A 25,475-nucleotide genomic window follows, 5' to 3' on the forward strand; every position below is an offset into this window, starting at 1 on the left:
GCTCATTATTCACTGCAGAATTCTTAACCTCTGACCTGCTCTTGTCGTCACAATAATTACAAGTTTGGTCCAATTCAGTTTCTGGAAACCTGATAAGCCTCAGCATATTGGCAGTAAAGGAGTGTAAGTCATGGGGCAATGGTTAGATTCTCCTTAATGGTGACGTTCATTGCCCGTAAGTTGCACAGCACAACTAACACTTGCTTCTCATCACTTATGTTCCGTGGACATGGACTACTTCAGCATCTGAGGAGCTATGAGTGGTGCTGAACATGACACAATCAACTGAGAACATCCCCACGTATGGCATTCTGATGGAGGGATGGCATTTGGCATTTGATGAAACAGTTGAAGATGGTTGAGCTCAGGGCACAAATTTACGTAACCCCCGCAGTGATGCTTTGGAGTTGGGGCAACTGACTTCCAACAACCACAACCACTTCCTTTATGGTAAGGTTCCAGCCAGCAGAGGGTTTTTCACCTGATTCTTACTGACTGCAGCTTTGCGACGGCTCCTTGATGTCATATTTGGTTGAACGGCACCTTGATGTTAAGAGCAGTTATCTACCCCTCAGGATATATTCATAGAGTGCATTTGGAGTCTTAAAACTGTACCACTGGAACCAAGCAGGGATTAAGATATTTTAGACCTGGTAGTATGTTTCGAGATACAACTCATCAACCATAACATAGTACAGGATTCTCTGGATAAGAATGATCAGGATGTGGTAGAATTTTACATCAAGGACGAGGATGAGAATTTGGTCTGAAACTGTTTAATATCTTTAACTTTCATTGAAGATAACTCAGGAGTATAAAGGCAGAGTTGAACTGGGAAAATAGTTTAAAAGGTAAGACCATAGAGAAGCAATGGCAGATGTTTCAGGGGATATTTCATAACTCTGAACAAAAATATTGTCAATTTAGAATGAAAGGATGTACAGCTAGAATGCACCATGGTGCCATCTGTTGCTATCTAAGAAAGTTAAAGATAGTATAAATTGAAAGAAAGATTGGAAAATTGTGGAACTGAAACTATTTCAGATGTGAACAAAAGATGACCAAAATAATAATGAGGGAGACATTAATATAAATACAGTAAAAGCTTCCACAAATCTATAAAAAGGGAAAGAGTAAATACAGTGAATAATGGCTCATGAGAGGGTGAGACTGGGGAATTGATGATGGGAAATGAAGGTAATGGCACAAGCTTTGAACCAATATTTTCTGTCTGATTTCACAGTAGAAAACATACAAAAAAAAAATCAATGGGCGAAAAGTAGGGAGCGAAAGGGAGAAGGAAATCCTCAAGAAAACATTGAGGAAAACTGAGAAGACTAAGTTAATAGGTTCCCTGGACCTGAAGAATTGGATTCCAGGTACGCAAAGAGTCCAACCCAACATCGTACCATCAGAGCTTTATTTCTTTTAAAAATACTCCATAAACGTCAACCCCTAATTACTAGCTCCCATATTTATACAGCCAACTCACAATCAATTCATCCTCAATTAATACAGACATAAAACCTGTTCCCTCACTTCATTAGTTGTCAGGCATCCCTTCAGACTATATTAGATGATAACATGGAGGATTATAAGAGTTGACTGCAGACATTAGATTAGATTCGGTTCCCTGCAGTGTGGAAACAGGTCCGTCGGACCAACAAGTCCACTTCGCCCCTTGCAGCATCCCATCCCACCCCTATAACCCACACACACCCCTGAACACTACCGGCGATTTAGCATGTCCGATCCACCTCGCCTGCACATCTTTGGACTGTGGGAGGAAATTGGAGCACATGGAGGAAACCCATGCAGACACAGGGAGAATGTGCAAACTCCGCACAGACAGTTACCCGAGGCTGGAGTCGAACCCGGGCCCCTGGCGCCGTGAGGCTGCAGAGCTAACCACTGAGTCACCGTGCTGCCCAAATGGATGTATTGGCTGTAATCTTTTCTAGATTCTTAAAAGATCCCAGCAGAACGCAGCAAGAGGCATGTACATGAAGCACAAAAATTTAGCTTCTATGCACAGCATGTATTTTAGAAGGCACGTGAGGTGCAAATCTTTATTTCAAGGAGGGGAGGAATGAAAATCTTTCCACACAAGACTGGTGACGCCACTCAAGGTGCACAGCGTACAGTTTTGGTCTATTAAGCGAGGATATGCTGACAACAGCGTTCTCAGAAATCCCCTCCCTAATTGTATTGTATCTACCGAAAGCAAATGTACTTGTAGCAGTTCAAGAAGGCAGCTCACCACTACCTTCCTAAGGGCAATTAGGGACAGATAATAAATGCTGGCCGAGCCAGTGATGCCCACATCCACAACAGAGTTTTCAAAAAAAACGTCCATATAAGTGACAGATAATGACCATCTCCGACAAGTGAGCATCTAACCGTCCCCCCTCAACATTACCTTTGCTGAAATCCCAGCCTCAATATTTTAGCAGTTACAACTGACTCTCTGCTCCACCATCCAATCTCCCGCTTTCTCCCCCTAACTCTTGATCCCCTTACTAACCAAGAGCCTATCCAACTCATATCTTCAACAGACTCAATGACTTGGCCTTCACAGCCTTCCGCAACAATGAATTCCACAGATTCACCATCCACCGGCTGAAGAAATTCCTCATCTCAGTTCTAAAGGGTTATCCATTCGACTCTGAGGGTGTGCCCGAAGATTTAAGTCTCTCCTACTCATGGAAACATCTTCCCCACATCCATGTCTCTCCAGGCCTCTCCACATTCTCCCCTCATCCTTCTAAACTCCATCGAGTACAGACCCAGAGTCCTGAACCACTCCTCGTAAGACAAGCTCGTCATACTCAGAATGACTCTTGCCAACTTCCTCTGGACTCCCTCCAATGTCAGCAGATGGAGGGACAAATAGTAGTGAGGAAGTGGGGAAGCTGCAGAAGGACTTGGACAGGCTAGGTGAGTGGGCAAAGAAGTGGCAGACTCCTTGTTTCGATATGGAGCCAAACATTGGTCACAATGTTCCAAATAGGGTCTGACCAGAGCCATATACAGCCTCAGCAGTACATTCCTGCACTTGTATTCTAGCCCTCTTGAAATGAATGCTAACATTGCATTTACATTCCTAACTGTCAACTGAACCTGCATGTTAACCTGAAGAGGACTTTGAACAAGCTTACAGTTTTGGTCTATTAAGCCTATTAAGATATGCTTACAACAGCGGTTTTCAGAACGTTCATAATGTTAATTCCAGGGGTAAAAAAAAGGGTTGTTTTGTGCAGATTGACCTGGACAATGTTCAGGCTCAGCTGATAACACGCTGGGTCAAAATCCAAAATTCCCTCCCTAGTGGCATTGTATCTATCTCGAGCAAATGTACTTGTAGCAGTTCAAGAAGGAAACTCACTACCACCTTCTCAAAGGCAACGAGGGACAGTTGTGCTTCAGACTTCAAATGCCCTTTCTCATTTAGAAAATAATCTATGCCTCCATTTTTCCTACCAAAGCACATAACCTCACAGTGTCCCACACAGTATTCTGTCTGCCACTTCTTTGCCCACTCTCAGAGTCTATGCAAGTCCTTCTGCAACTTCCTCACTGCTATCTCTCCCTCCATCTGTCACTGTGCCAACTGTAAACTCAGCAAAAATGTCTCAGTTGCTTCATCCATATCATCAATGTATTACATGAACTGTTGTGGTACCAACATTGATCCCTGTGGGACTCTACTCGTCACCAGCTGCCATCCTGTAAAAGACCCCTTTATCTACACTCTCTGCCTTCTGCCAGTCAGCCAATGCTCAATGCCAATGGCAGTAACTTGCCCAAACACTATGGGCTCTCATCTTATTTGATACCTTCTCAACAGCATTCTGGAAATCCAAACAAATCCCATTCACTGGCTCCCTTTTGTCTAACTTGCCCACTTTCTACTCAAAGAATTCTAACAGATTTGTCAGGTATAACTTCCCCTCGATGAAGCTATGCTGAATCAGCCCGATTTTGTCATTTACTTCCAAGGTCTCTGCAATCTCAACCTTAAGAACGGACTCTAAAATCTTACCAATGATTGAGGTCAGGCTAACTGACCTATAATTTCCCTTCTTCTGTCTCTCTCTTTTCTTAAGCAGGGGTGTTGCTTTAGCCATTTTCCAAACCCCCAAGATCCTCCCTATCACCACTGATTCCTGAAAGATCACCACTAATGCCTCAACAATTTCTTCAGCTATCTCCTTCAGAAGTCTACAGTACAGTCCATCTGGTCCAGGGGTGATTGGTCCACCTTCAGACTTTTCTGCTTCCCCAGCACCTTTTCCTTAGTTACGGCTATTATATTCACCACTGCCCCTAACTCTCAAAGTTCTAGTATGCGATTGGTGTTTTCCACCATGAAGACTGATACAAAGTACCTGTTCAGTTCCTCTTCCATTTCTTCATTCCTCATACTGATTCTTCAGCCTCCTTTTCCAGTGATCTACTGTCTACTATTTAATGTTAGTTGCAATACTGGTCGAAGACCATATCACAGCTGTACTGAACGAGGGCCCCATGGAGGGCTCAAGCATTGAGGCAATATGGGTAGAACTCAGAAATAGGAAGGATGCAGTAACAATGTTGGGGCTGTACTACAGGCCTCCCTACAGCGAGCGTGAGATAGAGGTACAAATATGTAAACAGATAATGGAAAGGTGTTGGAGAAACAGGGTGGTGGTGATGGGAGATTTTAATTATCCCAACATTGACTGGGATTCACTCAGAACTAGGGGGCAAGATGGAGCAGAATTTGTAAGGTGTGTCCAGGAGGGTTTTCTAGAGCAGTGTGTGCGTAGTCCAACTCGGCAAGGGGCCATACTGGACCTGGTGTTGGGGAACGAACCTGCCTGGTGGTTGAAATTACAGCAGGGGACGACTTTGGAAATAGCGACCACAATTCCCTAAGTTTTACAATACTCATGGACAAGGATGGGAGTGGTCCTAAAGGAAGAGTTCTCAACTGGGGGAAGGCCAACTATACCAAGGTTCAGTAGCATCTGTGGAATTTAGATCGGGAGAAAATGTTTGAAGGTAAATCCACATTTGATATGTGGGAGGCTTTTAAAGAGCGGTTGATTAGTATGCAGGAGAGACATGTTCCTGTGAAAATGAGGAACAGAAAAGGCAAGATTCGGGAACCATGGATGACAGGTGAAATTGTGAGACTAGCCAAGAGGAAAAAGGAAGCATAGATTAGAGGCGATTTAAGAGAGATGAAGCTTTGGAAGAACACGGGGAATTTCGAGCGCATCTGAAACAAGGGATTAAGAGGGCGAAGAGAAGACATGAGATATTGCTGGCAAGCATGGTTAAGCAAAATCCCAAAGCCTTTTATTCATATATAAAGAGCAAGAGGGTAACTAGAGAAAGGATTGGCCCACTTAAGGACAAAGAAGGAAAGTTATGCACTGAGTCAGAGAAAATGGGTGACATTCTTAACGAATACTTTGCATCGGTATTGATGAAGGGGAGGGACATGACAGATGGTGATGTGAGGGATAGACATTTGCTTACTCTAGGTCAAGTTGACACAAGGAAGGAGGAAGTGTTGGGTCTCCTAAAAGGCATTAAGGTGGGGATCTATCCCAGGTTATTGAGAGAAGCGAGACAGGAAGTAGCCGGGGCCTTAACAGATATCTTTGCAGCATCCTTAGACACGGGTGAGGTCCCGGAGGACTGGAGACTTGCTAATGTTGTCGCCTTGTTCAAGAAGGGTAGCAAGGATAATCCAGGTAATTATCGACCGGTGAGACTGACGTCAGTGGTTGGGAAGCTACTGGAGAAGGTACTGAGGGATAGGATCTATTCCCATTTGGAAGCACATCAGCTTATCAGTGATAGGCAACATGGTTTTGTGCAGGGAAGGTCATGTCTTACCAACTTTATAGAATTCTTTGACGACATGACAAAGTTGATTGAAAGGGAAAGGCTGTAGACGTTATTTACATGGACTTCAGTAAGGTGTTTGATAAGGTTCCCCATGGCAGGCTGATGGAGAAAGTCAAGTCGCATGGGATCAAGGGTGCGCTCGCTCGACGGACACAAAAAAAAGGGCTAGGCAACAGGAGACAGAGAGTAGTGGTAGAAAGGATTTTCTCAAATTGGACACCTGTGACCAGTGGTGTTCCACAAGGTTCTGTGCTGGGACCACTGTTGTTTGTGATATGCGTAAATGATTTGGAGGAAGGTGTTGGTCATCTGATCAGCAAGTTTGCAGATGACACTAAGATTGGTGGAGCAGCAGAAAGTGAGGGGGACTGTCAGAGATTACAGCAGAATATAAATAGACTCGAGAGTGTGGCAGATAAATGTCAGATGGAGTTCAATCCGGGCAAATGCGAGGTGATGCATTTTGGAAGATCTAATTCAAGGGTGAACTATGCAGTAAATGGTAAAGTCCTAGGGAAAATTGATGAACAGAGAGATCTGGGTGTTCAGGTCCATTGTTCCCTGAAGGTGGCAAGCCAGGTCAATAGGGTGGTCAAGAAGGCATACGGCATGCTTTCCTTCATCGGACGGGGTATTGAGGACAAGAGTTGGCAGGTCATGTACAGTTGTATGAGACTTTGGTTCAGCCACATTTAGAGTACTGTGTACATTACCAAAAGGACGTGGACGCTTTGGACAGGGTGCAGTGGAGGTTCACCAGGATGTTGCCTGGTATGGAGGATGCTAGCTATGAAGAGAGGTTGAGTAGATTAGGATTATTTTCATGAGAAAGATGGTGATTAGGGGGGACCTGATTGAGGTCTACAAAATCATGAGGGGAGAGACAGGGTGGATAGCAAGAAGCTTTTTCCCCCCCAGAGTGGGGGACTCAATTACTAGGGGTCATGAGTTCAGAGTGAGAGGACGAACGTTTATGGGAGATATGTGTGGAAAGTTCTCTACACAGAGGGTGGTGGGTGCCTGGAACGCGGTGCCAGCGGAGGTGGTAGACGCAGACACGTCAGTATCTTTTCAGATCTGTCCGGACAGACAACTGCAACAGGTATGAGATTCTTGCTCCCTGTACGGTTGAGGGAATGGACTGTGGACAGGATGAGCCAGCTGACCATGGCACCGTGGGGCACAAGGTCATTCAAGGGCGGGGGGGAGCAAAAAGACAGGTAGGTGTTATAGGGGATTCTATAATTAGAGGGACAGATAGTATCCTGTGCAAGCCGCATCGGGAGACCCGCATGGTGTGTTGCCTGCCCGGTGCCAGGGTGCGGGACATCTCCAACCGGGTTGAAAGGATATTAGAGCGGGAGGGGGAGGATCCAGTTGTTGTGGTCCACGTTGGGACTAACGACATGGGCAAAGCTAGGGTAGAGGACCAGTTCAGGGATAATGAAACACGAGGAAAGAAATTGAAGTACAGGTCCTCAAGGGTCATAATCTCCGGATTACTGCCCAAGCCACGTGCCAATTGGAGTAGGGAAAAGAAAGTTAGGCAAGTCAACACATTGGTAAGGGATTGGTGTGGGAAAGAGGGATTTCATTTCATGGGGCATTGGCATCAGTTTTGGAACCGGGGGGATCTGTACCGTTGGGACGGTCTCCACCTGAACCGATCTGGAACCAGTGTTCTAGCGAAAAAGATAAATAGGGTGGTCAGTAGGGCTTTAAACTCGTGAGTCGGAGGGGAAGGGAAAGTGAAAGAGACAGGGAGTATGGAGTTAAATGGAAAGATAAGCAACAGGATAGCATGAGTACAGGTGGATTTAAGCTCGAGGCAGACTAGGAATACAGCAAAAAGGAAGGATAACTTAAGACATCTTGGGATTTCCAACCTCTCTCATAATGATAAGAAAGCTAGCATTAAGACACTTCATCTAAATGCTCTTAGCATTCGCAACAAAGTAGATGAATTAACAGCACAAATCCTCTTGAATGATTATGATGTGGTAGACATCACAGAGACATGGTTGCAGGGAGCTCAGGGCTGGCAGTTAAATATCCAAGGATTCACAACACATCAAAAAGACAGGGAGGTGGGCAGAGGGGGTGGGGTTGCCTTGTTAATTAAGAATGGAATTAGATCTACGGCACTAAACGACACAGGGTCAGAAGATGTGGAGTCTGTGTGGGTGGAATTGAGGAAACACAAAGGCAAAAAAAACTGTAATGGGAGTTATGTACAGACCTCCTAACAGTGGTCAGGACCAGGGGCGCAAGATGCACCGAGAAATAAATAGGGCATGTCAGAAAGGCAAGGTCACGGTGATCATGGGGGACTTCAACATGCAGGTGGATTGGGTGAATAATGTTGCTGGTGGATCCAAAGAAAGAGAATTCTTGGAATGTTTGCAGTATGGCTTTTTGGAACAGCTTGTGATGGAGCCCACAAGGGAACAGGCTATTCTGGGCTATGTGCTATGTAATGAACCAGACTTTATAAAAGACCTTAAAGTAAGGGAACACGTAGGAGGCAGCGATCATAATACAGTAGAGTTCGGTCTGCAGTTTGAAAGAGAGAAGGCAAAATCGGATGGAATGGTATTACAGTTAAATAAAGGTAATTACAGGGGCATGAGAGAGGAATTGATGAAAATCGACTGGAAGCAGAGCCGAGCGGGGAAGACAGTAGACCAACAATGGCAGGAGTTTATAGGTGTAGTTGAGGACACAGGACAGAGGTTCATCCCAAAGAAAACAAAGATTATCTGGGGTGGGATTAGACAGCCATGGCTGACAAAGGAAGTCAGGAAATATATCAAAGAAAAAGAGACAGCCTATAAAGTGGCCAAGAGCACTGGGAAATCAGAAGATTGGGGAGGCTACAAAAACAGACAGAGGATAACAAAGAGAGCAACAAGGAAGGAGAAGATCATATATGAAGGTAGGCTAGCTCGTAATATTAGAAATGATAGTCAAAGCTTCTTTCAATACATAAGAAACAAACGAGAGGCAAAGGTAGATATTGGGCCGCTCCAAATTGATTCAGGAAGGCCTGTGACGGGAGATAAGGAAATAGCTGAACAACTTAATAAGTACTTTGCGTCAGTCTTCACAGTGGAATACATGAGTAGTATGCCAACAATTAGGGAGAGCCAGAGGGCAGAGTTGAATACGGTAGGCATTACAAAAGAGAAAGTGCTAGAAAAGCTAAAGGGTCTAAAATTTGATAAATCTCCTGGCCCCGATGGGCTACATCCTAGAGTTCTGTGGGAGGTGGCTGAGGAAATAGCGGAGGCTTTGGTCGTGATCTTTCAAAATTCACTGGAGTCAGGGAAAGTCCCAAATGATTGGAAAATTGCTGTTGTGACCCCCTTGTTTAAGAAAGGATCAAGGCAAAAGATGGAAAATTATAGGCCGATGAGCCTAACCCTGGTAGTTGGTAAAATTCTAGAATCCATTGTCAAGGATGACATTTCTAAATTCCCGGAAGTGCAGGGTCAGATTAAAACAAGTCAGCATGGATTTAGTCAGAGGAGGTCGTGCCTATTAGAATTGTTTGAAGAGGTAACAAGTATGTTCGACCAGGGAAACCCAGTAGATGTGATCGATCTAGACTTCCAAAAGGCCTTTGATACAGTGCCTCACGGGAGGCTGCTGAACGAGGTGATGGCCCATGGTGTTCCACGTGAGCTACTGGCTTGGATTGAGGATTGGCTGTCTGACAGAAGGCAGAGAGTTGGGTTAAAAGGCTCTTTTTCGGAATGGCAACCAGTGACGAGCGGTGTCCCGCAGGGTTCAGTGTTGGGGCCACAGCTGTTCACCATTTTCATTAATGATCTGGATGAAGGGACTGGGGGCATTCTGGCAAAGTTTTCCGATGATACGAACATAGGTGGACAGACAGGCCGTGCTGAGGAGGTGGGGAAGCTGCAGAAAGATTTCGACAGTTTGGAACAGTGGTCCAGGAAATGGCTGATGAAATTGAATGTGAGTAAATGTGAGGTTTTGCACTTTGGAAAAAAGAATACAGGCATGGACTATTTTCTAAACGGTGAGAAAATTCGCAAATCAGAAGTGCAAAGGGATCTGGGAGTGTGGTCCAGGATTCTGTACAAGTTAACTTGAAGGTCGAGTCCATAATTAAGAAAGCGAATGTAATGTTGTCATTTATCTCAAGAGAGTTGGAATATAAAAGCAGCGATGTGCTTCTGAGGCTTTATAAGGCTCTAGTTAGACCCCATTTAGAATACTGTATCCAATTTTGAGCCCCACACCTCAGGAAGGACAGACTAGCCCTGGTTCGTGCCCAGCGAAGATTCACACGGATGATCCCTGGAATGGTAGGCTTAACGTATGATGAACGGCGAAGGATCCTGGGATTGTCCTCGTTAGAGTTTAGAAGGTTGAGGGGAGATTTAGAAACTTACGAGATAATGTATGGTTTAGAAGGGGTGGACGCTAGGAAGTTGCTTCCGTTAGGCGGCGAGACTAGGACACGTGGGCACAGCCTTAAAATTAGAGGGGTAAATTTAAAACTGAAATGAGACGACATTTCTTCAGCCAGAGAGTGGTGGGCTTGTGGAATTCATTGCCACAGAGTGCATGGAGGCCGGGACGTTGGATGCCTTCAAGGCAGAGATCGACAAATTCTTGATCTCGTAAGGAATCAACGGCTACGGGGAGAGTGCGGGGAGGTGGTGTTGAAATGCCCATCAGCCATGATTTAAATGGCGGAGTGGGCTTGATGGGTCGAATGGCCTTACTTCCACTCCTATGTCTTATGGTCTTATGGACAGGTACATGGATGGGCGGGGAGCAAATGGACACAGACCCTTAGGAAATAGATGGCAGGTTAGACAGAGGATCTCGATCGGCACAGGCTCGGAGGGCCGAAGGGCCTGTTCCTGCGCTGTAAATCTCTTTGTTCTCTTTATTTGTACTCTTGCCTGTCTCTTACCTTTTATAGCTGAAAGAAACTCCTGCAATTTTTTTTAATATTACCCTCATTAATATTGCCCTCATATTTGATATAATGAGAGGCATAGATAGAGTCGATAGCCAGAGACTATTTCCCAGGGCAGAAATGGCTAGCACGAGGGGTCATAGTTTTAAGCTGGTTGGTGGAAAGTATAGAGGGGATGTCAGAGGCAGGTTCTTTACGCAGAGAGTTGTGAGAGCATGGAATGCGTTGCCAGCAGCAGTTGTGGAAGCAAGGTCATTGGGGTCATTTAAGAGACTGCTGGACATGCATATGGTCACAGAAATTTGAGGGTGCATCCATGAGGATCAATGGTCGGCACAACATTGTGGGCTGAAGGGCCTGTTCTGTGCTGTACTGTTCTATGTTCTATGTTCTATATTTCATCATCTTCCCCCTTATTACCTTTTTACCTGTCCGCTGCTAGTTTTCGAAAGGCTTCCCAATTCACTGGCTTCCCACTAACCGCAACACATTTTATGCTTTTTCTTTTGCTTTCATCCTGTCCTTGACTTATCTTGTTAGTCGTGGTTGCTGATCTTTTCCTGATCTCAACTCCACTCTCCTGCCTGCTCCCCATGGCCCTTTCTCCCTATTTTTCATCAGAAACATATTTATTTCTTTCTTGAATCGGTCGATTGGTGCTGCCTCCATTGCATTCAGGGGCAATGAATTCCATAGATTCACAACCCACTCCTCGTCTCTATTTTGTACATGCCATGCCTCACTCGATAGCTACAGCTTCTTGTTTAAGAATGTCCCACAATGCAGAACGTTTGCTCAATGCCAATCTTTTCAATCCCCTTTACTATTTTATATACCTCAATCAGAACCACCCCGCTCATTCTTTCCAACACCAGCAAGTACAAGCCCAAGCTACTCAGCCACTTCTCATATGACAGCCCTTTCATCCCTGGAATCAATCAGTTCAACCTCCTCCGAACTGCCTCCAGTGCAAACGCATTCATCCTCAGTGAGGGGATCAAAACTGGACACAAGACTCTGGTCTCACCAACACCCAATGTGTTCGGAAAAACACTTTGTTACTTTAATGATCCAGTCCTTTTGTGATAAATGCCAGAGTTCCATCTGCCTTCCTTGTGCTATGCCTAACCCGCATACCAACTTTCAGCTATTCATGCACAAAGACAGCCAGACAACTTTGCACTGACACACTTTGAATCTTCCCTCCATTTAAATAATAATTTGCCCTTTTTTTCCTGGACAAAATAGGCAAGCCTCATGCTTATCCACATTAACCACCTGCCAGATTCTGGTCCATTCTCCTCGCCTATCAATATTCAGCTGTGTATGTTCTATTTCACATCACAGGCTGTTTTCCCACCTCTTTCAGAATCATCCATGCATTCTGTTACATTACACTTTGTCTCTGCTTACATATCATTTGTATATGTTACAAATAGTCGAGGTCAGAGAACTGAAGCCCGCAGCACCCCACTTGTAACAATTCACCATCCAGACAAAGACTCATTTATCCTGACCCTCAGCTTTCTGTCAGTTAGCCAGGCCTTTATTCAAACCAATATTTTACCCTTAATCCCCTTGGATCTAACCTTCTGGTTCACTTTTTTATGCAGCAACTGGTCAAATTCTTTCTGGAAATCTCGATTTGCCACATCCCTCAGATCCCTATACAAAATCCTCAATTCTGCTACCTCATCAGTTCCTGACTTCATTACAGCTGTTGTTCAAACATGGTCAAAAGACTTGAATTCCGGAGGTGAGCTAAGGATGGCTACATTTGACCGAGTGTGGCATCAAGGAGCGCTACCAAAACTGGAGCTGATGGGAATCCAGCAGAAACTCACCACTGGTTCGAATAATATCTGCACAGAGGACGATGCTTTTTCATTCTTTCATGGGAAAGAGGGCATTGCTGGTTAGACCAGCTTTTATTGCCCATCCCAAATTGCATAACTGATATCTGGAGTTCCATGTAGGCCACACCAGGCCTAGCCCAGTTTCCTTCCCTAAAGAACATAAGTGAATCAGATGGGTTTTTCCAACAATTGGCAATGGATTTACGATCATCATTAGACTCTTAATTCCAGATTTTCATTGAATTCAAATTCCATTATGTGCCATCGTGGAATTTGAACCAGGTCCTCAGAACATTACCTGAGTGCTTGGATTAATAGTCTAGTCATAATACCATTAGGTCATCGCCTCTCCTAATGGGAGGCATTTTGGTTGTTGGAGGTCAGCTGCAGGAGGTCCTGAAGGTACAGTCCTAAGCCTAACCATCTTCAGCTGCTTTATCAATGACCTTGTCTCCATCATAAGATCAGAAGTGGGGATGTTCACCAGTGATAGCAGAATATTCAGCATCATTCACCACTGCTCAGATACTGAACCTGTCCATGTCCAAATGCAACAAGGCCAGAACGATATCTCGGCTTGGGCTGCTAAGTGGCAAGTCGCAATTATACTACACAAATACCAGGTAATGACCATCTCCAGTAGGAGAAAATCTATAAATTGTCCCTTGACATTCAATGGTGTAACCATCACTGAATTGTCCGCTATCAAAATCCCAGGTTTTACCAGTGAACAGAAATTCAACTGGACTTCCTATTTAAATGCAGTGGCTACAGGAGCAGGCCCAAAGCTCGGATTACTGCATCAAGTAACTCACCTCCTGATTCCCCAAGCCTGTCTACCAGCTACTTGGTATAAGTCAGAAGAATGATGGAATAATCCCCACTTGCCTAGATGGGTGCAGATACAAAAGCACTCAATAAGTTCAACACCATCCAGGAAAAAGCAGCCTACTCCCTCCAGTGCTCATTAGCAGCAGTGTGTACCATCTATGAGATGCACTGAGAAATCTGCAAAAGATCCTGAGATTGGACTTTCCAAACCTATGACAAATTTCAGCTGCAAGGGCAGGTGTAACAGATATATGAGAACAGCACCACCAACAAGACCCTGTGTCTAAGCCACTCACCATCTCAACTTGGAAATATATTGCTGTTCTTTCACTATCACTGGGTCAAAGTCCTGGAAATTCACCCCTGACTGACTGAGTCTACCTACAGCACATGGACTACAATGATTCAACAATTACAAGGCTAACTAAGGATGGCAAATAAATGCTGCCCCAGTTAGCGATGCCAGTGGCCCAGAAACAAATAAAAATTAAGTATCACCTACCTCCTCTTAATTCCAGTTTCTCATGCAGCACCATTCTGATTATTCTATAAAACCTGGTCTTTCCATAGCAATGCTCAAAGCTACATACAGTACTTGTTTGAGATCAAATTATATTCTGCACAATATTAAGAGCCATCACTGGCTGATGAGTATGATTGCCCAGCTAGGAAATTCCGTATCACGGGTCATGAGCTCTGTGCGGGTTGATTAGCCTGAACTAGAGCCACACGTTTAGCAGGTCTTTCAGGGTGATGGAAGTGGTCTTGGCCTTGAGAACACTAGCATTCCTTTCTCCAGTTCCTTTCCCACACTTCAACTTCTTGCCTGTGTTCATAAAGAATTATGTGTCTTTAGACAGGAGATTCCCCCAAGTTGGTTTCTTCTGAATGGGGATATCCCATACTTTGACCTCGATGTAGTATTTCTTGCAGGAACATTTCAAGGTCTTTGAAATCAGTTGGCAAAAATTTACTTTGGTAGTCATAACTTAGGCATCCCAAGTACATGGCCAGCCCAATGGGGTTTGTTTCAAATCATCATGGCGTCAATGCTGATGCTAGGAGGTTTTTCCTCCTAGCTCATGTGGAGAATCCATGACAAAACTGTGCTGAAAGGGTCTTGAAGTGGCAGCTGGATGTTATCCAGGTTTCACAGTCATATAGGAGAGGCTGAACGATGCATGCCTTGAACTCAAGGATCTTGCGATCAGCACAGATGTCACAATTGAGCATTCTCATCCTTAGGAGGCCAAAGGTGCCACTCGCAAATTGGACGTAATGTTAGAACCTCTGTATCGATGTCAGCCTTAAAAGAGAGAGAGCGACCCATGTAAGGGAAATGTTCTACATTTGGGAGGATTTCTCCATTAATTTTGATGAAAAAATGGGCCACAACTTGAGATTGGTAAAGGATTTGAGTCATCTTGAGGTTCGAACATAGAACATAACAGCCCAGTACAGGCCCTTTCGGCCTTGATGTTGTGAAACCAACCTGAAGCCCATCAAACCTACACTATTCCATTATCATCCATATGTTTATCCAACGACCATTTAAATGCCCTTAAAGTTGGCAAGTCTACTACTGTTGCAGGCAGGGCATTCCATGCCCTTACTACTCTCCAAGTAAAGAACCTACCTCTGACTTCTGTCCTATATCTATCACCCCTCAATTTAAAGCTATGCCCCCTGACCGTGTCAAACATGGCCATCCGAGCCAAAAGACTCTCACTGTCCACCCTATCTAATCCTCTGATCATCTTGTATGGTTCTATTAAGTCACCTGTTAATCTTCTTCTCTCGAACGAAAACAGCCTCAAGTCCCTCAGCCTTTCCTCATAACACCTTCCCTCCATACCAGGTAACATCCTGGTAAATCTCCTCTGCACCCTTTCCAATGCTTCCACATCCTTCCTATGATGCTGCGACCAGAACTGTACGTAATACTCCAAGTGCAGCTGCACCAGAGTTTTGTACAGCTGCAACATGCCCTCATGGCTCCGAAACTCAATCCCTCTACCAATGAAGCCTAACACACCGTATGCCTTCTTAACAACCCCATCAACCTGGGTGGCAAATTTAAGGTTGAGGCGAATTCTTCAGTATACTTTTGCAAAAGCCTGAAGGGAGATTTGAAGACTTCTGAGAGTGGAAATGACATTGTGAACCACATACTGAAGCTCCATAAGCGAGGTCAGTGTCATTTTCTTCCGTGATTTTAACTGGTTGAGGTGAAAAGGTTTTCCATCCATCCTATCCAAGTCACTGGGAAGCTTGTTCTTGATGAGATTAAGAATGGTGGTGACAAAGTTGGAGAAAAGGGTGGGCATGATGACATATCCCTCCTTGAGCCTCAACTTGACATCAAAGAGCTTCTGCACAATATTGTATTCCTGGTATTGAAGCCTGATTTAAGCTGTTGGCCTTTTATCATTTTAGCAAACTACTTCAACTTTGAGGGAAGATTGTATTTAAATGGTAAAATCCCTAAGTTTCGACAGATTGGAACAATTCTATCAAGTGGAATAATATATTACTCACTGGAGTGCAGTTCTCCACCACTGGGTAATGTAACTTGTGCCCCTTTGACGTGCGCCCCGAAAAGAAACAGCTTCGGCACATGTCATAATTCAAGTGTTTGAGGCTGCGGTACCTATAAAGGAAGAACAAGTAGTAAGAGAAATGTTCATTTTTGTTTGGATATTTTTAACCATCGAAGGAATGCAAGTTAAGTAGTTAAATTATGTATTTTTTTTTATTTTGAAGAAACGGCAAATTATGTGGGGAGAAACAAATGCTAGCAAAGTCGAGGAAAACTGTCCCAACTCCCCCAGTCGATTTTCATAATGGGATATCACATCCCTGGAATTATTGTAAATTGCTTCTGCTCTGCATCCAACGTATTCACAACATTCCCATTGTATGGAAGGTTTTCATCTGCCACGGTGGCATAAACCTATTTAGAAGTAACCTTGCCAGAATCTTCCTGGAAAAGGTAAATCTGACGAGCAGCGATTGTAACACGTGAAGCTGTAAAGGCCACAATAAACGAGGAGGATACACATTTTCAGCTCAGACTGCAGAAGGGAAGTTCTCCAAGCAAAGAGAAAAAAAAGTCAAGAAATTAACTGTAATAATGGCTGAGAGACAGTGGGCAAGTGGCAAATACATTGAACTAAAAATCCAGAGACCCAGGCTGATGCTCTGGGGAATGTAGGTTCATGTTCAAACACTGTAGCTGGTCAAATTTACATTTCATTAAAAAAATACCCAGAACTAAGAGTCATTTCCAGTAACGCTATCATGAAACTATCAACAATTGTTGGTAAAAATCCATCTGATCCACTCATGTCCTTTCGGGGAGTATTCGATCATCTTTACCCCATCTGATCTACATGTGGCTACAGAGCCACAGCAATGTAGGTAGCTCTGAACCACCCGCCCAGCCATCCACTCAGTTCAACGGCAATTAGCGAAGGACAACAAATGATAACTTCACCGGTGATAGCCAAATCCCTTGCAAGAATGGAAAATGTCATAATGAAATGGAAGGACTTGATCAATGTCGTGTGAAATTATCAACAGATGAATGGATGGAACTGCATACAGAATGCAGGTCATCAATATGATGAGATGGTGCAAAACAGAGAATATTGCCTTCAGATTCCTGTCATGAAGCCAAACTCTGAGACTCAGCAAGCAGTCATAAATGTATGAGCAGAAACTAAATAGCCATGAAAACCAACATAAAAGTACAAACAGCAGGCTCTTAAAATTTTTGGAGCTATGCAAGGCAATATTAAATTATGCACTGAAGTGGTTAAGTTCAGTTAATCCTCTTATAAATAGCACTGCTAACAGGAAACTCACTGTCAATTACAGATTAGTCCAGAATTTTCAAGGCAATAGATAAACTGAAGCAGAATACCAGTTTCCGTGAGGAACAAACATAATTTGGAAGTGAAAGGGATGAAAGGAATTACTTTTCTGAACAACAGTCGGAAGAAATACAGACAGACGGTAGATTGAGAAGATGAAACGTTGAGGAGATGTTAAGGAAAGAAATAGATTTGGAAGTAACAGTGTGGTAGAATTGTGGAAGTTCACTGGCCTCACGCAACATCAGGAACCAATACATTTGATCTTTATAGAACAGAATGTCAGAGAAGGGGGGCTCTCTTCCCAAATGGTCAAGCTGACAAAATGTAGGAAAAAGGCTGCCTTCCTCTTGGTGCTTCTCACTGGATGAACACTCGAGGAAATTTGTGTTTATTGGTTGCGGGCCTATTGGTGGTTGGTTCATTCATATCAGGCAGATTCTCCCACAGCGGGTGAAGGTGTGGTCACAGTCTTCACTGGAGGCAACTGAATCGATTCCTCTTCTTTGTTCATTCATGCAAGTTCTGTGTTTGGATTCCTGATTGCGGCTACAAAATCTCCTATCTGCCCCTCCAACTATCAAGTCTCCGATCACTCATGTCCTGTTTACCTTATCCTTTTCCACCGTGTCCCAGAGCCAAACACACTTTACTTTTAATGAATTTTAACTTCAAATCACAGTAAAAGGAAGCCATTTGGTCCATCATGTTTGAACTAGCTCTCCAAATACATGTCACAAATTAGTGCCTTTTCCTTAACCTGCACATTATTTCTCTTTAATTAATCAACTAACGCTTTCTTGCATCTTTTACTGAAACTGCCTCCTCTAGGTAATGCATTCTATAGACTGTGATAAAGCTATTTCTTACACTGCAGTTACTTCTGTAGTCAATCACTTCAAACCTCTGCATCTTATTCTCAATTCTGTCACAAGTAGGAAAGTCTTCCCCTTGTCTACTCTGACCAGACTTCAAATGATTTTGCAAGATTCAAAATAATCTCTTCTAAGTCTCAGCATCTTCGAGGAAAGCTGTCCCAATTCCTCTAATCAATTTTCATAATGAGATATCTCAACCCTGGAATCATTATTGTAAATTGGTCCTGCTCTGTCTCCAACATTTTCACAAAGTTCCCTTCGCATGGAAGGTTTTCATTCGCCATGGTGGTATAAACCTATTCAGAAGTAACCTTGCCAGAATCTTCCCAGCAATGGAAAGGCTGGTGATCCCATGGTTCTTTGAGCAATCTGACATTTCTCCTTCAGTTTTGTATAAGATATGGCATCTTAAAGATTTTGTGAAATCCTTCCCTGTTCCTCATAGTCCATGAAAAGCTAACAGATCTTGGCCTTCAGAGTTAGGCCACCATTCCTCAAGCTTCAGATGGAATTCAATTGACTCCGGGTCGCTGTTGCTCTTTACTTAGTTATGGCAGTCATAGTTTCATCCACAGTTGGGGTCTCACTCCAGTTCTTCTTAGACAGGGAGTTGTTTGATCAGATCAATGGCAGTAACACGCACCTTCTCCAAGATGGCCAATCTTAGAAATGTAGGAGAATAGTTAACTGAAAAGGGTCAATTTACCCCTTAGAAATCCTGTCCAAATATGCAATTTAATTTACTAATTATGGACAAGAAGTTTTATCGATCATTTAGCAACAACACAGCAATCACTTTCATAGGATGCACACACACTGATTACAGGACTAATAAAAAGGCCTTTCTGTAAATTCTCAATAATTGCAAATTACAGAACCAACCGCAAGTCAAGTCACAATCCATTCTGAGCCACAGTGTCTGTGATCAATGCAACGGTGAACAAAATACCAAAAGCATGCAGCACTCACCTCTCACAAAAAATTAAGTTAAAGAAGTTGATACTTAATTTGTCCTAATTACTTCTCTGGTCCATGAGTTTGTTGGGATTTTTGATGATTTCAGTTGTGTTGTTGACTGATCGAGTTTCTAATAGAACATCTAAAGTTAAAGCTTTCTTTAAAAACTAACTCCCACTAACTTTCTGCTGGTTTGCACATCTCACCTGAAACCTACGAATGGGTACTCTTTGCAGATGTTACACTTCGCCTGATGTTTTGCAGTTTCAGCAGCTGCCACATGGTGTAGAACAGGCAGCCAGACCATGGATCGAGGCTCCAATCTCATCCACTCTACAAAGTGTTTAATATCAATCTCTGTTTTTGTTAAGGCCCGAGAGGGAAATAAAAGATCAGCTGCATGACTAATTATGTCAAGTTTACATCCGCTATCCTCAGTGATATCTAATACACTATCACTGGGGTTTCTGACATTGTTTTTAATCATTAATTTAATAAAAACATTGACTATTTATAAACATGATAGCCTTGGATTAGTCGTGGTACATGTTGGCCTCTGGAACTAATTCAAACCGAAAATGAGCACAAAATTCACACTGGCAAGTAGACCCGCTTGACCTATTGAATTGGCGCAGAGCACACTTACATGTTGGAAGCAACTGCAGACACTTGGTTCAATGTTTCTGCCTCCAAATGAAGGTACCTCACCGAGCTGCCGAGGGATCTGGACTGCATTGTGAAGCAAAAGGCTCAGGCTTCGTTGGTCACATAAATCTGTGGGTTCAGCTACTTGTTTGAAGAGATCTGCAAAAGTTATTCAGAAGAAAAATATTGATATTCCTAAACTTAAGAGAGGTAGTTGAGAGTTCAATACATCCAATACATCTTCCTCAATTGCCTTGCTTTGTAAATTATCTTAAAACATTATTTTATGATCTTGATTGGCTATTTGCAAACAACTGTGGAAACAAAAACTTCTGTTTGTTTACAACAATGGACAATGTATGTTGTCCAAGGAAGTCATTTGGTCAATTTCTTTCTTGATTGTAAATCTCAAACCTCTCGAATATCTCCTCATTCGTTTCACAGAGATGTACAGTTTGTGTGGACCTGGAAAACATGGGCACTGCCCTCAATGAATATTTTGTGTCAATCTTTACAATGGAAAAGGACACTGTAAGTATAGATATCAGGGCAGAGGACCTAGGAACATCAGAGGTAAAGACACAGGGAGACGCAGCTGGTTTAGCAACTTTACAAGTGGATACATCCGCAGGCCTAACTGAAATGTATACCAGCTCGCAAGGGAAGTGAGGGAGGAGATATCTGGGCCCCTGGCAGCAATTTTCAAACCCTTGCCAATCAGAAATGAAGTAATGAAGGTCTATGAACATTGTTCTACTATTAACAAACAGAGAGAGGAACAGACCAGCAAATTAAAGGCCAGTCAGAATAATCTCAGCACTGGAGAAGCTACAAAGAGGCATTCTTAGGGGTAGAATGTACTTGCATGAATTAATCAGGGATAGTCAGGATGGATTTGTTAAGATGAGGTCATATTTCAGAAATTTGATCCTTTTTTGAGGAGATGTTGGAAAGTTGATGAGCTTATGCATTCGATGTGGACTTAGTAAAGACCCCTTGGCAGACTGATCAAGAAAACAACAGTCAACGAATCAAAGGCAAAGAGGCACACTGGAGCCAAAACTGGCTGAGGCAGAGAGCACAGGGTGATTGATGGTAAAGGGATATCTATGTGACAGGATGTGTGCTTTGATTGGGCTTGTGCAGGGCTTGCCACAAGGACCCTTGAAATTTGTCAACTAGATTCATCGTTTGGGCTTAAACACAGTGTGTATGACCGTGTCGCTAGCGAATGACTAATTTAGTGAGGAGGATATCGATGGAATGGTCATGTAAATAACAGCCATGGGATCAAAGGCAAAGTGGCACACTGGATCCAAAATTGGTTGACAGACAGGGAGGATAAACTTCAGGAGGAGATCAACAGACTGGTCAGCTGGGCACAGCAATTGGAACTCAACCAGGAAAAGTGTGATCTAACCAACTTGGGAGGGCTAACAAGGCAGGGGATCACACTATGAAGGGTGTGATCCTGGAGATTACTGAAAAACCAAGATGCTGCCTGGGCTGGGGGTTCTCATGGAATCATACAGCACAGAAGAGGTCCCACGGCCCACTAAGGATGTACCTCTGAAAATACACTGCGACATATACTAGTCCCATTTTTACACACTGGACCATTCTCTTAAATATTACAACATTTCAAGTGCTCATCCAAGTACTTTTCAAAAGTTGTGAGGTTTCCTGTTTCAACTTCCCTCCCAGGCAATGCATTCCAGACCTTCACCACACTCTGGATGAAAATGATTTTCCTCAAACCTCCTCTAAATTTCCCGTCTTTCTCTTTAAAATTATGCCCTGTTGTTATTGATGCTTTAACTAAGGGGAACAATGCTTTCTACTCAACCTATCTATACCTCTCATATTCTTACATGCCTCTATCAGGACCTCCACTCAACCCGCAAACCTTCTCTGCTTCACAGAAAATAATCTGACTTTTTCCAGCCTTTCTTCACAGCTAAAATGCTCCAACACATGCAACATACTTTTCATTCCCTCCAGTGCAATCACATCCTACCTAATGGGTGGTGACCAAAACGCCACTCACGACTCCAGCTGTGGCCTAACCAAACTTTGAAACAGCTCCAAAGTGGCCTCCCCGTTCTTACAATCTATGCCACGAATGATAAAGGGAGATGTCCCGTATGTCTTTGTAACAACCCTTACTAGCCTGACCTGACCCCTTCAGGAATTCATGAACAATCACCCCAGGATCCCTTTTCTCCTCTAAGCTTCCCAGTGTCCTGCTATGCATTAGATTGAGATTTAGGTTTTATTATCACATGTATTCAATACAGCGTACATGAGTACAATGCCACCTCAGACGGTGCCACCTCAGGGACAAAGTCCCGAGGTATGAAATTTTAGTTGCCGAAGTAGAAAATTTATCCATCTTTCTTTAATCAGAGTCTTAGGGGAGTGGAATGCAATGCCGGAGAGGGTCGTGGAGTCAGCCTCATTAGGGGCATTTCATCGGCTATTAGACAAGCACATGGATGACATTATAAGGTAGGGGTGGAGGTTAGATAGACGTTAGGATGAGGGTAAAAGTTCGGTACAACATCGTGGGCCAAAGGGCCTGTACTGTGCTGTACCGTTCCATGCTCTATGTTATAAAAATAAATGAATAAGTTTAAAAGTTCAGCACGACAGTCTTCTTAGTATAACAGTAGAAAAATAAAAACAAAAATTTAAAAAGTCAAACATTACAGTCCTTTCTGAAGCCACGAATTTGCAGACACTCTGAACGAGGCTTCCCCCGTGACGGTTTGTGTTCCCCTGTGCTGGGCTGAGGCCCGCCCATCCTTGCCAGTGGACTTCACTGCTGGCTGCCGTTGCTGACCTCCATCCGGCACGACAGGTTTTGCCACATTAAGTCTCTCTTATATTATTCCTTCTTCAGGCTATATCAATCTGCCACTGACCTGCCCGTTTGACCGATGCCAAGATTGGAGCAGACAAGGGGACCTGGTAAAGGTTTTTAAGATTTTGAAGGGCATAGAAAGGATAACTGGAAGCTGCTTTTTCCATTCGTAGACATGTCAGTAAACAGGGGACACAGATTGAAGTTCACAGGTAAAAGGCGAGGAGGGGAGTTGAGGAGAACCTATTTTCCCAGTGTGGTGGGAGTCCTGAGCTCACTGACTGAACAAGTGTGACTGATTCAGAAAGTGTCTGAATATTTAAGCAGTATTTAGATGTTCACTTGTGTTGCCATAGGCTCCAGGGCTATGGGCCAAACAATCAAAAAGGAAATCAATGTACTCTGAGTTCAATGTAGACAGATCTTTGTTGAGCAGTGCAGTAACGACAGACCGCACGGCCTCCTCCTGTGCAAAAAATATCCTTGAGTCTATAATTACACAACTTTTCTAGGAGGCATTTCTCCACTTGACTGATTCTTTGTAAATGCAAGGCCGATAAAATAAATCCTTTTATTAGAAGCTTCTACCTCACTGAGAAAGCTTCAGGCCAATTTGATAATCTGCTCTCAAAAATCTGCTCATGTTTTGATAGTTATGACAAATTCTACTGTCAGGGCTGACACAATCCACAACATTCGAAATCAATCAACAATATTCCAGAAAGATGATCATTTGCCTGTCCGACCAATTTTAACTGATGCTTTAAAAAATAGAGAAATAAATTTGGATCTGGCAAAAACTAATCAGTTCTTCCTTGGACCATACCTGTACGTACCAGCTTTCAAAAAAATATGCCCATTAGTTTGTGAGATGCATTGTTGACAAACAGCACAACAAGTGGGCAAAAACATGACCTCACATTAAGTGTTATCACTGCTGCAAGTGAGCAGTAGAGTCATACAACACTTCCAAATACTTTTCCCAGTATTCTAATGATGAAAACATTATTGGTCACAAAAACAGCTGCTAAGTTGGTGTCGTTGAGAAGCAATGGCATCATACATATGTAGTGCATCATTTATCCAGCAGGAATGCACTGTGCAGATTCTGCACAGACCAAGTTATGACTTAACATTCATCGTGGCAGTGACTAAATACAGAAATATACTAATACAGCAAACCTTTTGTTAAACAGCACCTGTGGTCCCAGGAATGTGCTGAATAATCAACAATTCCATTTGATCAATCGGTCCACACACACAAAAAACACACACTCAATAATAGGAACATGATGCATGGGATATACACATCATTGTTATACTTCATCTGCAGCATAAATAACTTCAGTAATGATGCAACTTTGCCTTAACTCAAACTTACTGGCAGAGAGCCTTCTCACGTGCACCCTCACCAGACATCACAGAGATTAGGAGAATACAGTAAACATCTAGTGTATAATTTTTGTCAGTTTATTGAGTGTGCTAGTTTGTTAAACAAAGTTTACCTCCAGTTAAACCTACAGTTTACATGTGTATCAGCAATGACAGATTTAGTACTGACACTTGTATTTTTCCTCCAGATGACCCTTGGATCGACACATCAAGACAAATTTTCAAAGAAAGCACTCTGATTCTTCCACTCATACCCCTGGAAAAGGAAGTTGCAGAATGTCACTGACTGACTTTACTCATTTGAATACAGCATAAGATACATAGAACATCGAACAGTACAGGCCCTTCAGCCCACGATGGTGTGCCGAACCTTTATCCGAAACCTCAGGTCCATCTAACCTCCACCCCTATCTTATATTACCATCCATATGCCTGTCTAATAGTCACTTAAATGCCCCCAATGAGGCCGACTCCACTACCCACTCCAGCTGAAACAAAGATCTCTTTGAATTGTCATTTGTCAGACATGTATTGAATCAAAAAACAAATTTCTCACTTCCATAGATTTCTATAGCATCTTAATATGATGTGAAGATTAGACTTCACCCTATCATTTTATAAATACAACTTTGAACAAAATGCCACGATATAGAACTTGTATGTTGGTATTTGTGCATATGTCATTTCAGTTTGTGTGATCTGTTTCGATGCAACGAGTGATAAACACTTCGATTGAAACGGTTGAGAGTAGTATATGTGAGATTTAATACCATGTCTAATCTACAGATAGTCCATCTGCAGGTAGTTATTCATGAGGCTCAACTGACATCATGTCTTAGGGGAGCTTGTGGCCTCTGGGTTAGGTACTGTTGGACCATTGCCTACTGGTCACTGGTTGAGAGGAAAGTGAACTACTAGCTGCTATCCATTTTCAACAAGTGATCACGATTATCTACCTGTGTTTCAACGTCCCATCAACATTCAAGAATTGTTGCTCGAAGAGGCTTCTGTGTAACAAATAGGAGCGGAATCAAGATCAACCATGTTTTCCCTATCTGAACAAGCTGCCAACACCAGAAATATGGGACCGTCTTAATCATTCTTATACAATTAACTTTTACAACAGACAACAGGTGCAGGATAAGGCCATTCAGCCCTTGGAGCCAGCACCACCATTCATTATAATCATGGCTGATCTCCACAATCAGTATCCTGTCCCTGCCTTATCCCCATAACCCTTGATTCCACTATCTTTAAGAACTCTATTCATCTCTTTCTTGAAAGTATCCAGAGACTTGGGCCTCCATTGCCTTCTGGGGC

At 43.2% G+C, this 25,475-nt stretch overlaps 2 protein-coding genes across 3 annotated transcripts in view; both read right to left on the minus strand.

The window, feature by feature from the left end:
- The window catches only part of LOC132209003 (utrophin-like), a 247,037-nt gene that overhangs the window by 69,937 nt on the left and 151,625 nt on the right, over positions 1-25,475 (minus strand). The window lies entirely within an intron of this gene.
- Positions 1-25,475, minus strand: part of LOC132209002 (utrophin-like) — a 93,947-nt gene that overhangs the window by 6,560 nt on the left and 61,912 nt on the right. The window contains exons 3-5 of the mRNA XM_059644242.1: positions 19,874-20,059; positions 19,462-19,612; positions 16,084-16,195 (exon numbers count right to left, since the gene is read on the minus strand). Coding sequence (XP_059500225.1) covers positions 16,084-16,195; positions 19,462-19,612; positions 19,874-20,059 — 449 coding nt within the window. The remainder of the gene's footprint in view (positions 1-16,083; positions 16,196-19,461; positions 19,613-19,873; positions 20,060-25,475) is intronic.

The sequence above is a fragment of the Stegostoma tigrinum genome, unplaced genomic scaffold (genome assembly GCF_030684315.1).
Source record: "Stegostoma tigrinum isolate sSteTig4 unplaced genomic scaffold, sSteTig4.hap1 scaffold_61, whole genome shotgun sequence".
Lineage (NCBI taxonomy): Eukaryota > Metazoa > Chordata > Chondrichthyes > Orectolobiformes > Stegostomatidae > Stegostoma > Stegostoma tigrinum.